At 42.1% G+C, this 13,437-nt stretch overlaps 1 protein-coding gene across 7 annotated transcripts in view; it reads left to right on the top strand.

Annotated features, from left to right (window-relative positions):
* The window catches only part of MFF (mitochondrial fission factor), a 29,018-nt gene that overhangs the window by 6,405 nt on the left and 9,176 nt on the right, over positions 1-13,437 (top strand). For 2 of the 7 annotated variants that reach the window (XM_006890290.1, XM_006890295.1), the window contains exons 3-4: positions 6,028-6,116; positions 13,026-13,184. In XM_006890290.1, the coding sequence (XP_006890352.1) occupies positions 6,028-6,116; positions 13,026-13,184 (248 nt within the window). Of the gene's footprint in view, positions 1-6,027; positions 6,117-8,693; positions 8,769-13,025; positions 13,185-13,437 lie in introns of all 7 variants that reach the window. The other 5 variants (XM_006890292.1, XM_006890294.1, XM_006890289.1 and 2 more) reach the window with 4 other exon arrangements.

Below are 13,437 nucleotides of genomic sequence, written 5' to 3' on the forward strand. Positions count from 1 at the left end.
TCACTGTCCAGCTCTCTGACACATAACAAGCAATTGTGAAGACTGTGGCCTGGATCAGGTGCACCTTAGTCTCCAGACTGACGTCATTGCTCTTTAGTCCTCTGGAGAGGTTCCTGACAGCCTTCTTTCCCAATGTAGTTTGTCTCTCGATTTCCTGGCTGCTAGTACCAAGACTGTTGACTGTAGAACCAAGCAAACTAAAACTGTTAACAATTCCAGTCTCTTCATCATCCATAATGATGCTGCCAGTTGGCCCAGTGGTGAGAATCTTTGTTTTCATGATGTTCAACATCAATCCATATTGAAGGCTGCAGTCCTTGACCTTCTGCATCAAGTGCTTCAGGTCTTCCTCAGTTTCAGCAAGCAGGGTTGTGTCATCTGTGTAACACAGGTTGTTGATAAATCTTCTTCCAGTCATAATGCCACATTCTTCCTCATACAGCCCAGCTTCCCGGATGATCTGTTCTGCATATAGATTGAAAGGTATAAGACAGTGCAGGAGAGGAAGACCCTCGATGAGATGGATTGATTCAGTGACTGGGGCAATGGTGGGTAGGTGTGTCAGAGACAATATAGTTGTCACAGGCTAGAGCAGGTTTTAGAACTCTTGTACCTAGGGTCACTATGAGTCTCAAGAGACTCGACGGCACATAACAACAACAGCAACTCTTTCTGTAAGTCTGCTGTCAGAGACTTCCCCAAAGTACTGAAGAGCAGTGATGTCATTCTGGAGACTAAAGTGAGCCTGATACAGGCCATGGTCTTTGCTATCACTTGCTATGCATCAGAAACCTGGACAATGACTAGGGATGATAGAAGGAAAATCAATGCCTTTGAGCTGTAGTACTGGAGAAGAGTATTGAAGGTACCTTGGACTGCTAGGAGAACAAACAGGTTCATCCTGGAGAGGGTTAAACCAGGCTGCCACTTGGAGGCAAGGATTCCAAAGCATTGTCTGACATACTTTGGACATGTTGCAAGGAGGGACCCATCCTTGGAGAGAGACATCATGCTTGGGAGCATGGAGGGACTGTGCAGGAAAGACCCTCGAGATGGATTGATTCAGTGTCTGGGGTAATGGGGTAGGTGTGTCGGAGACAATAAGATTGGCACTGAATAGAGCAGGGTTTAGGGCTGTTGTACTTAGGGTTGCTATTGAGTCACCGGCAATTCGACAGAACATAACAACAGCAAGACTTTCTGTGACCGAATAGAAATTCAGGAAGTTGTACAGAGCATTAGGGCTGATTTCTTCTGAATGAACAACCTTCTGTGAGTCTGGCTTTTCCTCCCATGCTCTGGCACAACACTATTGGACAACCTACACAATGAACCACGGTCTGTGTGGCTGAAAAGTGTGGTCATCTTGGAGCATCCTGGACATTTTACATCTATAAAATAAGAATTTAGACTCTGAACTAGTCATTTCTTTTTATGCTTTTTCTTCTCCTCTTCTACAGAAGGATGTAGTAAATCTCTTGCCAGAGGCATGTTGACGCTTTTTCTCTATGAGAACTTGGCAGCTTTCTTGACCGCTTGTCAAGGAAATGACAGCATCACCCAAGTAATTAGTCAGAATGTTTTCACTTGCCCAAAACTGGGAAGAGCCTAGACATCCATCACCTGATAGATGGATACAGAAACCGTGCGCGTGTGTGACAGTGTGAGGTGCCGTCAGGTTGGCCCCAGCTCGTGGCGTCCCTGTGCACAACAGAGTGAAACTCTTCTCGTCTGCCATCCTCACATCTCTGCTGTGTTGAAGCTCAGTGTTCAGTCCCTGTGACTTCCCATCTCATTGATAGTCTTTCCCATTTCTCAGTGGTTCTCTACTTTGCCGAACCTGGTGGCATTTGCCAGGGCCTGGCCCCTGCTGGTAACAGGTGCAGAGGATGTGAGGTGAAGTCTCCTATCCTTCCCTCTAAGGAGCACTCTGGCGGTAGTTTTCCCCAGACAGATTGAGAACAGATTTTAGAATAGACTCTTATTCAACCATAGAAAAAGAATCAAGCACCACTACTCGACAGCATGGATGATGCTGGAAAACATTTTACTCAAGGATAGAATCTAGACATAAGCTATCCTATTTATAAGAAATATCCAGATGACACCAGTCTGTAGACAGAGAAAGCAGGTAATTGGTTGCCAGGAGCTCTGGGGAGAGGGGACTTGAGAGTGACCACTTGATCAAGGGGGCTCTGGTACCTAGAAGTAAGATGTGCTGCCAACCCTAAGGCAAGCAGTTCAAATCCACCAGCTGCTCTGCAGGAGAAAGACAGGCACATCATCCGATGTGATTTAAGATCTCTGCAGACCGACTGCAGGGGCAGCTCTGAGCCGGTTCCGATTCGACTCGTAGCAATAACTACTTAATGGGCACGAGATTTCCTTTGGGGGTGAGGAAGGTGTTCTAGAACTAGATTGTTAGAAATACAGATAGATAGTTATAAAGATCATGAATTTGTTTAAGGCCATACACGTTCAAATTAGTACAGTGGTGATTTTACTAATTATTGTTCAAGTCAAGGTTTACAGGTCATCTGACTCTTCGTATAATTATCATAGGCATTTGTTTGATACCTAACATTAATTGTCACTGATTAGTTAGTTAACAGCAATGTCTAATGAGCCCCTTATTGTATATTGCCTTTCCCTTCAACCAAATTACTTAACAGTGGTGACTTTTTACTTGGGTCTTACCACAGTTTTTAGACAAAGAAAAGTGTCTTTAGACATTACCCAATGTCACCTGGAGGATAAAACCACCTGGTTGAAAACTATCAGCCTAAGCCAAGATAAAGACAACAAGAAGATGCTTGTGAGGAACGGAGTAAAATTGTCTCCAGACCCAACTGATAAGGCAGCAGCGTGCTGGCACCAGTCGCCCTTCAGTCCTTAACTGACCCCATCCACAGATCCTTATCCACATTGGACAGTTAACTCCAGGACAGGAGCATTGGTTGTCCCTTCTGCCTAGCGAGAAGCTGCATGTACCTGCCTCCTGGCGACTCTTGGTGTCTTCGAGAAGCTGAGCATGAGGAGAAGGAAGCAGTGACCCGGTCCTGCTTCCTCTGCCTTCTCCCTGGAGCCAGCTGAAATGCAGGCTGCACAGAAAGAGAAGATGAGTGGGAACATTAAGGCTTGATGCACTTTGAACTTGAAGCCAAGATGATGTTTTGCTGTTGTTGTTAGATGCCACTGAGTTGGCTCCAGCGCATAGCAACCCTTAAACATGACAGAATGAGCCCCTGTTTGATGCTGCCCTGTCACGATCTCTGCTGTCCCTCACCCCGTTGCTCCAGCCACTGTGTCAATCCAGCTCATTGAGAAGAGCCTTCTTCTCTTTGTTGACCCTCTTATTTTTCCAAACCTATTGTCATTTTTCAGAGACATGCCCCTCTAGATAACATGCCCACAGCATGGGAGATGGTTTCGCCATCTTTTCTTCCAGGGAGTACTCTGGTTACTACACTTACTCCAGGACAGAGGTGTTTTTTCATCTGGCAATCCTTGCTTGGTATATTCACTATTTTTTTCCCAGCGCATTTGAGGGACATCAGTTCTTCAGTCTTCTTTATTCATTGTCCAACTTCCGCATGTATATGAAACACTTGAAAATATCATGGCATAGATCAGGCATGTCTTAGTCTTTAAAATGACATCCTTGCTCTTTAGCACTTTTACAGGCCTTGACGGTAGGTTTGCCTTGACTGCTGAGTCCATGGGTGTTGATTTTAAGTCCTAGAAAGGTGAAATTCTAGACAACTTGAGTCTTACATGGAGCTTCAGTGTTTGTGTTAATGTGAATCCTGGTCTACTTAGACCAAGAAGCGATTCAGGTGTCCAGACAGAACAAAGGGATACTGCAGGATTTCAGGTCGGGAAAGGTGTCAGTGCAGTACTCTCTCATGATACTCAGTAAATATGCTGCGCAGATGATTTGAGAAGTTGGACTAGATGAGGAAGAATGTGGCCTCAGCATTGGTGGAAGACTCATCACCATATGGAGGTGACAGTACTTTTGAACGTGGAGAGAACATGAAGCAATTTCTGAAGACCTTCAGTAGGATTACCCCTCAACATGAAAAAGAAAACACTTCACAGCTAGACGGGCGGACCTGTGAAGCAACAGCATAAAACCAGTTGGCCTTCGTGATCAGTGCGATCTCATTTTGAAAGAGGAGAAAGGCACTGTGTGTTTTCAGAACACTTAACCATTTATCCAGAAACCATCATCAGATGTTCACAGAATGCCAAATTCTGTGGCAGTTTTGTTAAATTGTACAGCTGGAGCTCAAAGATTATCCCTCTAGCCCTCCTCAGCAGTGGTCTCTGGGCAGCGGCTCACCTGGCGGAGGATGACACAGAGGCCTTGGCTGTCCAGCAGACCGCGTAGACCTGTGTTGCAGCAGGACGGAATCAGGCAGGTGGTTGATCGGTGAGTGGGATGGACCTGTGCAGTGAGATGACATGCCTCAGCGTGTGAAGTGGAAGACCACAGATGACCTGAAGTATAGTGAGCAACCCAGCTACATCTTAAAAACAGGGGAGAAGGACTCCTGCACGCTCAGGACTTTTTGTTTTTTTTGTTTTTTTTCTTACTGTGTACCGTCATATCAGATCTGACTGGCACAGGAAGAGATCGCCCCTTCTCCAGCAGAGCATCTGGTGGATCCAAACTGCACGCCTTTGGGATTGCAGCACAGTTTCTTACCACTAGGCCACCAAAAGCTCCCTAACACTCAGGATTTTTAAAAAGGAGCTCTGGTGGCCTGGAAGCAGGAGCGGCATCCACTTTCGAAATGGGTTGGCTCCGGAAACCCTATGTACGAACAGTGCTCAGGTCGTTCATTCATAGAGTCGCTATGAGTCGTCTACGACTCGATGGCACCGAACAACAATAACAATGACAACGACAGAGAGAGCTACGTTGGCCTAGTGGGAAGGAAGTTATGCTACCAAGCCGAAGGTGGGTGATTTTCATCTGCGGCCCTTGGCCAGGTTCAAATTCTTTTCCTGTCAAAAATTCTTCTAGGTGGTATAGCACTGGTCTGTGCGTTTTTTTCCTCATTCAGGAAGCATATTCTAAACAAGCAGAAGAAGTAGTGATGACCATTGTTCTGGTTCTCTTGCCAAGTGACAAACCTCCCTAAGCTTAGTGGTGTCAAACCACAGAAAGAGGTCTTTTCCTTGTGTGTCTGTTCCAGGGGTTTGCAGCGAGGCCAGTGTGCTGAGAGCTTGCTTCACCGCAGTGTTTGTCTGGGGCTGCGTTAAGTGAAGCCCCACTCAGGCTTTTGTGCATCCTGGCTGCCCTCCCGGGCCTGCAGTGGGGGTGTCAGCCAGCACCCCTTCCCTGGTGCTCCAGGTGACTGCTAGGCCTTCCTCCCGGTAACAGAAGCAGAAGCTGTGTGGTCTTTATGACCTAGCCTCAGAAGCCTCGTTGCATCACTTGTCCCGCAGTCATTAGACCACTCCGTCTCAAGGGAGAGGACATAATTTCATCCGTTAATGGAACGAGGTCAAAGGTACATTTTCTGAAAAGTACAAGTAGAATGGGAGGTAGTCCTGTGGCCGTTTCTCGGGTGCCACGCTATTAAACTGTAGGGACTCATTTTAGTCCATTTCCAGCCATCCAGCCAAATCTGAATTTGTTTTGAAGCCAAGAACTAACAATACCAATACATCTCATTTCTACTATGTATGTGCTTTTAAAAAGTCCTTTACATTGTGCTTATAAATAATAAAAATATTTAATATTGATTATAACATCAGTAATTGTACCAAGTAAAGGTGATATTTAAAAAAAAATCAGTATAAAAACTTTTTTTTAAAAAAAATAAACATTCTTAGTTAATCTATATTTAGAGCAAGGGTCTGTTTTAATACACCTGCAGATCCTAGTTGTTGTTCTTGGTTATGTATTCTGTAAATGTTTTGTGAGTAGCTTTGGATTAAGGTTCTTTTGATGCTAAGCAGTTACTAGCCTACTAAGAATTTCCTATTCCTTTTCCTTTCTTTGTACCTCCACAGATTCGGGCAGTGGGCAGACTAAAAAGAGAGCGTTCTATGAGTGAAAATGCTGTTCGCCAGAATGGACAGCTGGTCAGGAATGACTCTATGTGAGTAGAACCACTCAGCATTGGGTCTCCTCCCAGGCTTTTTCTAGGCATTATCTGCATCTGCCTTTTCCTAAATAACTTCCCCTAGTGTTTCAGATCTGTTGTACCCCAGTTTTGTCAGCTGTGAAGAGTTTCAGTACCATTAACCTCTTCTCTGTGTCTGCTCTATGTTTAACGTGATTGATAAGATGCTCTGTAGACAGATTGATAAAGGTAAGTACTAAGTTATGTGTAGCTCTGAAACATGTTTCTCTAGAGCTTATAGATTTTTTAAAAAAATAAGGAAACAGTATATACTTTCATTTTATTTTAAAGTTAACTTATTTGTCCTAAAAAAGGAGCCAGCCCTTTCTGCCTATTTCTAATGAGCCATGGTAAACAACATTGCATAGCAGATTAATTATGGAGAGAGAGAGAGAGAGAGTGTGTGTGTGTGTGTGTGTGTGTGTGTGTGTGTGTAGGCTTGGTTTGTTTTGTTTTGTTTTACCTTCCCAGAAGAATTTTTTATCTCTTTGCCTGCCTCCTGATTCATTGACTAATTAGATAGCGTTCTTTTTTCTTGAAAAACGTTTTCATTTAAAGGACTATTTGTTTAAACCTTTTCCTCTAGTGTGGTTATGTTTGTACTCCTTGATCCACCACAAGAGGTTTTAGATCAAACAGGTACTTTTTATTTTATTAAAATTAATGGATTTTTACAAGTAAAATCTCCCTTTGAAGACTTGTCAGAATTTTACATCTCAGGGCCACTTGTAATGGCCTTTTTAAGTAGATGATGAGAGACTGAAATAGATTTTTACAACTGGTTCTTCTTGTATTCATTTTCCTGCTTGTTCTCATGAGTTTATTTATCATGGACTATCTGAGACGGCCAGTGTTATTTTAGCTTCTCTGGTGATGGGAGAAGAACCAGGAGATGATCCTGCTCCGACCCTGCAGCTGGAGTGAAAAGCACAGCATTTAAGTATCCAGGCAGCGTAACTAGATGACAGTACAGCTCTAGCATTTGCATGATGTGGTGTCAAGTTCTAGTTTGGAGCTGGCTATGAAGCAGAGAGATACAGAAGGAGTTTCTGTCGGGGTAGTAAGGTCTTTGATATTTCAGGAAAAATTTCTTGCTTCATATAACTTTTATCTTGTTTTAAAAAATTATTTTATGGTCAAGTTTTCCAGTAGGGTCAGTCAGTCAGTCAGTGAATTTCTGATTTCCATTTACAATCTTCTGTTAATTGTGTTAGTTACGGAGAGGAAGAGAACTGCTCCCCTTTCTGAAGGACCTTACAGGGAAAAACGAATTAAAACGGATTTCCCTTTCAGGGGGCACTTAGCTGGAAAATGCACCCCATTAGTAAGGGGGAGTTGGGTTTTTTGTTTTTTTTTAATTCAGTATTTGCTCCTCTGTAGTTATCCAGGGATGTATCAGGCAGGCCTAGGAGACCATTTTTCTGGAATATTTCCGAATACACAAATACAGGAAAGGCGCTATTTCTTATGGCTAAGGTAACTTTATTGATTTTCTGTTTATAATAAAGACAGCCAAGTTTTTTAGTAAAAATTCCTGCTGAGGACTTTTATTCCTTTGATGTTCCACATTAATGAGGAAAGTAGAACAGTTTTAGTATAGCATCCCTTCTGGTTTCTCTTGCAAAGTGCAGAGAAGCTTGTGAGAGCCAACACTCAAGAGGGACTGCCTGGATTTTCCCTCTTCTGACAGGATACAGCCTGACCACTTTTCTATTGATTGGTTTTGAGTGTGAAAGTTGCTCGAGTTCTCTGACAGGTTTCACCTGGCGCAGATGCTGGCCTTCACAAGTCTGACTGTATGCGTTCTGTATGTCTGAGAAGTGGAGCGGGTGTTTTGTGGGTGAACAGCCCTGACAGGTGTGATTTCGGGCACACAGAAGGATTTAAGTGCCTCTTAACGGGCGAGTAGTGCTTGCTACATAAGCCTTGATTTTTTTTTAATGTCTTAAGGATGTTTAATGAGATTGAAAATCTCATGTTAAATTGTGGACTTGTATCAATTTTTTTAATAGTTAAATACCATGAACGTTTAACTGTACATATTTTCATTGTCATACATACATTAATTATATTTTTTATTTTACCTTTTTTTGCCATACCATTGTTCATTTTATAATTCATAATTTGATTTCTTTGTTGCGTTTAGTATTGACAAGTTTAATTTCATTAACCTTGGGAATTGTGTTTACCGTGAGCATATTCTAGAGTCAGGGATACTGTTGCAGCAAGAAAAAAATACAGTAATGGCGCAGAGCTCGCTATATTGTACTGTAATAGAGTGATTATTAAACTCTTGCTGCCTTAGTCTAGTCAGTTGAAGTGGATGAGCATTTGTCATGAACATTTGCACTTTTATTTCCTTCCTTGGCTTTAAGAATGGGTGGACATCGAGGTCTTGGAACTGTCGCCCTGTTCTTAATTACTTTCAAGAGGCAGCAGGGTTAATTACTGTTAGCTGTCAGCACAAAAATGAACTCTGAGCCATAGAGTCATATCTAGTTTTTTCTTTGTGATAATAAAGTTGAATGTGTAAAAGCGTAATTATTATTTAAGGTGGCACAGATCAGATTCTGCCCCAGGAAATAAAATGTCCAGGTTCCAGGCACCGATTTCTGCACCGGAGTACACGTAAGATTTCATCTGATCTGTTTTTCACATGTAGGAATTGTTTTAATTTTTCCAAACTTATTATACTAATATATTTCATGAGGTAATTGGCATATAATCCCCTAATTTCCTTACCATTTGCCTAAAGGTACCTCTGTTTCAGGATTTCTCAAACTGTCAGTATAAACTTTGTTAAGAAAAAGAATAAATTAGGCCATCTAGGAAAATTATGTTTTATTTGGTGTGTATGAGTGGAAACATGAACATTAGAGCCAAGAATTCTTTTCCCTTTTCTTTTGTTGCCTTGGCTTGACATGCTATTTCATTGATTCAAGTTAACCAGGTTTGGCCAGGTTTTTTTAACTTTAAAAAAAAAAGACAAACCACACACACACACACACACACAAAATGATTTTATAGAGGGGGGGCGATCAGCATACTTTCCTTTTAAGTTTTATTTTGACCCAGAAGGAGAGTGTAATCTTAATTGTGGTTTATCATGTAAATGTTTTTAATCATAAATTAAGATTAAGCTCTGAAGAATGTTTAGAGTTCCGTGGTCCCACTCTTTCTGTGTATGTGGGAGTGACTGGCCCTCCCAGGAGGGGAGCCGGGGTGGCAGGCACTAGAATTCAGCAGCTGATACGGCAACATGAGAATCCACACTGACAGCCAGGGAGGGGTTCTTGGCTTACTCTGGGTCTCCTGTGCTGCTGAGAACTACTTAAGTTGCCCGAGAGAGTGGGACCAAATTACGGTTTTCCCCTTATTTAGAATTCCAAGTGAAATTATAAAAAATGTGTGTTTCAGTCACAGTTGGATTTTTTTAAAGGTTTTTCCCCATTCTCACTTTACCATTGTGTGAAGGGAGAGGCCAGGTCCTTGCCAAAGAGATTGGTGTCACAGTTTGAGAAAGCGTGTGCCTCTGAAAACCCCTGGGAAGGAGAGCTCCTTGACTGGAATGACCTTCTACTAACGGACATACTGATGCCCAGTAATTTTTAATTTCAGTTTAATTCTGGAATTGGCTGGTGGTGTTTACACTTGGCATTTATTTAATGTCTTAAGTTTTGTATGTCTACATAATGTACAAGCAAGCATTATGTAGAGTGATTACTAATAAACTAGCATGGTGGTTATCAGTTCTTTCTTTCTGGTCTTTTATAAGAGAGAAAGGTAGAACTGAGATTTTACCGTTTTATAACCTTACTAAGGACCAACTTATCAAAGTACATTTTTTATTAAATTACTAATATCTAACAGTTGTTTAATCTTCAGAAGAAGGCCTCTCTTGTGCAGTATGCTTACTTCATATTTTTCATAATAGTTCACTTGCCAGCACAAACCCATGAAACCGCAAGTCACTAAACCAAGGTTGAGCGGGTGAGCAGTTCAGTGCTGAAAACTCTGGCTCCCCGTGCAGGCGATGCCAGGCGCAAGCCAGTGTCCACCTGGCCGCGAAATTGCGAGTCATCCTTTTTTTTTTTCTTCCTAAGTTTGTTTATTTGTATAAAAACTTCCAACGAGTTTGATCTTTATCTTAGAATTAAATATTTATTTTAAAAATCCAACAAATTCTTTACTGTTTCCAGTCAGTATTATATTGATCATTTTAGGACCTGATTATTGAGCTTACTCAGTAGCTAAAATACTTACTAGTAATCAGGGACCTTGATCTGCCTCGTCCGAAATACACATCAGTTTAAACAAATGCTTCCTATTCTGTTTTTGCTTACCTGAAGCATTGTCCAGTAAATGAAAGGAAATTTATATTTTTTTGTAATCCTTGAAACAGGCAGAAATCCAAGTTACTTTATATGAGACTTTGAGGAAATAAGCATCTGTACTATTATAGATTAAGATTAATTTCCTGTTTTATCTTTCTACATAATTTTTTAAAACTTAGTTACGGTTAAGGGTTATGGACGTTTTGGTGTTTATTTGTTGCATTCAAACTGCACATGATTCAAGAAACTTCGAAGTGACCTTTTAGTCTAGAGTCCAACCTCCTGGAAATTTCATCTTAAGAAATTTGAGTTAGTATGGCTAGTTTATGCTAGACTATGTTCTAATTTGCTGTGAATGGACAGGAAATGCTTATATTTTTAGAATTAAAGTAAGCAACTTCTTAATTCTTCTTACTGGGAAAGTTTTTTTCTTTTAGGGAGATAACTTTTAACTTTGAATGGACAGAAGACCCTCTCTTTTTTTTTTCCCCTTACGTGCTTAGATTTGATTCACTGTCACTGTTCCTCTGAAATTGTCATTCTAAATATTGACCCCGATTTTAGCATATTAGTATGCAGCTAGTTGATATCCAGAATGATAAGCAGTGTCTTCAGTTTAAACCCCCAAGTACAAAAACGACGACTTTCATCCTGTCGAGTATTGTACTGATTAGTCTTCCAGAACTTGCTTTAGTTACTTGCACCAAGTACTGCCCAGATGGGTTGTGTGTTTACAGTGATGCGAACCTGTTGATGCTTTTCTGACTTCTGCCCACAAGGAACAGGAGCCTCGGGTGTTGCCTGAAGGGAATTCTGAGTGCAGGCTGGTCTAGAGGCTGTGCCTCAGATGGCCCGAGGATGGCCAGGATGCACTTGGCAGCTGCCTAGGGCTGCTTGATAAACTGGCTTACTTAGGTATTCCAGACGACTCCTAGTCTCTGGACAGATGTTGACTGTAACCCTCCATGAGCCAGTATCTGAAAATGTCATGACTGCCTTGACAGAGTTTAGCCTAATTCCTCTAATGAATCGGCTTTGACAGATTAATTTACCAAGTGCCAAAATTTGGCATATTTAGTCTTTGGAAAAAATGATTTTCCTATCTGCCATATATGCTTGCCTTCTCTCCTTGAGCCCTCAAGACATTGAAAGTTAGGGAGTTGTGAAGAAGTTTGCTTTTTATAATTCTCTTAAGACTCTGAGAATAGTATTAGATACAATAATGATCCTTTAAAAAAAAGTCCCAACTTTTTTATAGGTAACAAAACACATGTCAAATTCTAAAATATTGCACAAAATCATAAACCTTCTCTCTTTTCAGCCATTTTCTCTGCCTTTGTTCTCTTGGACCCAGCGACAAGGATTTAGGCTTTGCCCTGACTTTGAGAGAGAGTGGCCAGACCTCATTCCAGAGGCGTGGTCCTCCTCTTCCTGTACCAAAACCTCCAGGTGGAGCAGCCCGGATGCCAAGTCCACCTGTCAGCAGACCTCACACAGCAGGTCATGTGTAACGTGGAACCAGCTCTGTGGGGATGGTGACCTTATCTTAGAGTTGAGGTTAGAACTGCCTTTGCAGCTGATCCTTTCTTAGGGAACAGTGACAGGGAGCCAGAGACGACGTGGCTCTGCTCACACAGAAAAAAATGATGACATCCTGTCACCACAGGAGTCATGGTAACTCAGTGACGAGGTGCTCACCTGCCAACCAAGCAGTCAGCGGTTTGAACCCATCAGCTACTCCAGTGAAGAAAGAGACGATTACAGCCTCAGAAACCACTGGGACAGTTCTCCCCAGTCCTGGAAGGTTGCTTTGAGTCAGAATCAACACCAACAGATTTTGATTAATTGTCACCAAAAAAACCCAGAAAGGATTAATAGCTAGCTTGAGTTGCCTCTTTTCACTAAACAGAATTGAGAGATGTTTTATTTCACTCATTTAATTAGAGAAAAGATTTTATTATAGTTACACAATCAAAATTTTCTGGGAAATTAATCTTTTGATCAGTGCACTTTATTCATCATGAGTTCGGCTTGCTTTCTTGTGTTTAGTTGTGAAGTGTTTGAAGTGGCATTTTCATGGACTCATGTTTGGATTCGTGTGTTTGAACTTGACCTGATGTCTGTGTACCAGAATCCTCTGTCTCTCGAGTGCCTGTAAATGGATGTGCATTTATGTTTGTCTGTGGTGGAATGAATTGGAATGTGTGCACTAAATGGGAAATGTTCCTCCTCCAAACGAGGACGCTCACCAGCTCAGCACCATGGTTCTCTTCCGCTCTCACGTTGTTGCAGATGCACTTTGTTGGATGCTCATATGTGGTAGCTGGTTTTGAAAAGACTTGTAAATGCTTATTAATGACTTTGCTGTGACCTCTTTTCCTGGGGGAGGAAGTAATTGTTGTGGGACTTTGGGGGAAGGGATCAAAGGGTGCGAGACAAAGGTAAGAAAACCAGAAATCCGTCTTAAAATGTACATGGAAAGTCCTTAGCTGAAGTTTGATGACAATCTGACCTGAGTCTCTTTCTCTTCATTGCTGCGCTGTGTAAACAGTGTGACACCGTCGCCGCCCCAGGCCCGGGTCTGCCCTCCCCATGTGTTACCCGAAGATGGAGCTAATCTCTCCTCTGCACGTGGCATTTTGTCACTTATCCAGTCTTCCACTCGTAGGGCTTACCAGCAGATCTTGGATGTGCTGGATGAAAACCGCAGGTGACTGGCCGTTGGTGACTCTTGCCGCTTTGTTGTTGCTTTTTTTTTTTTTGGCCTGTTTTGTCGTGGGTTTGGTGTCTTCCTTTTTATGTTCACACCTTCTAGCCTCCTCCTGAGACGCCGTGGCTTGAGACTGCTTGCTTTGCTTTCTTTCCTTGTTAAAATTATTGTCCAAAATTCACATTTCCCTGTAGTCAGAGTGTTTGCTTACAAAGTCCATGCAGGAGTGGAGTGGGTTTTGGTCCAGCTTGGT

Source organism: Elephantulus edwardii, unplaced genomic scaffold (genome assembly GCF_000299155.1).
Source record: "Elephantulus edwardii isolate Elephantulus edwardi_28Jun2011 unplaced genomic scaffold, EleEdw1.0 scaffold00087, whole genome shotgun sequence".
In the NCBI taxonomy this organism is placed as follows: Eukaryota; Metazoa; Chordata; class Mammalia; order Macroscelidea; family Macroscelididae; genus Elephantulus; species Elephantulus edwardii.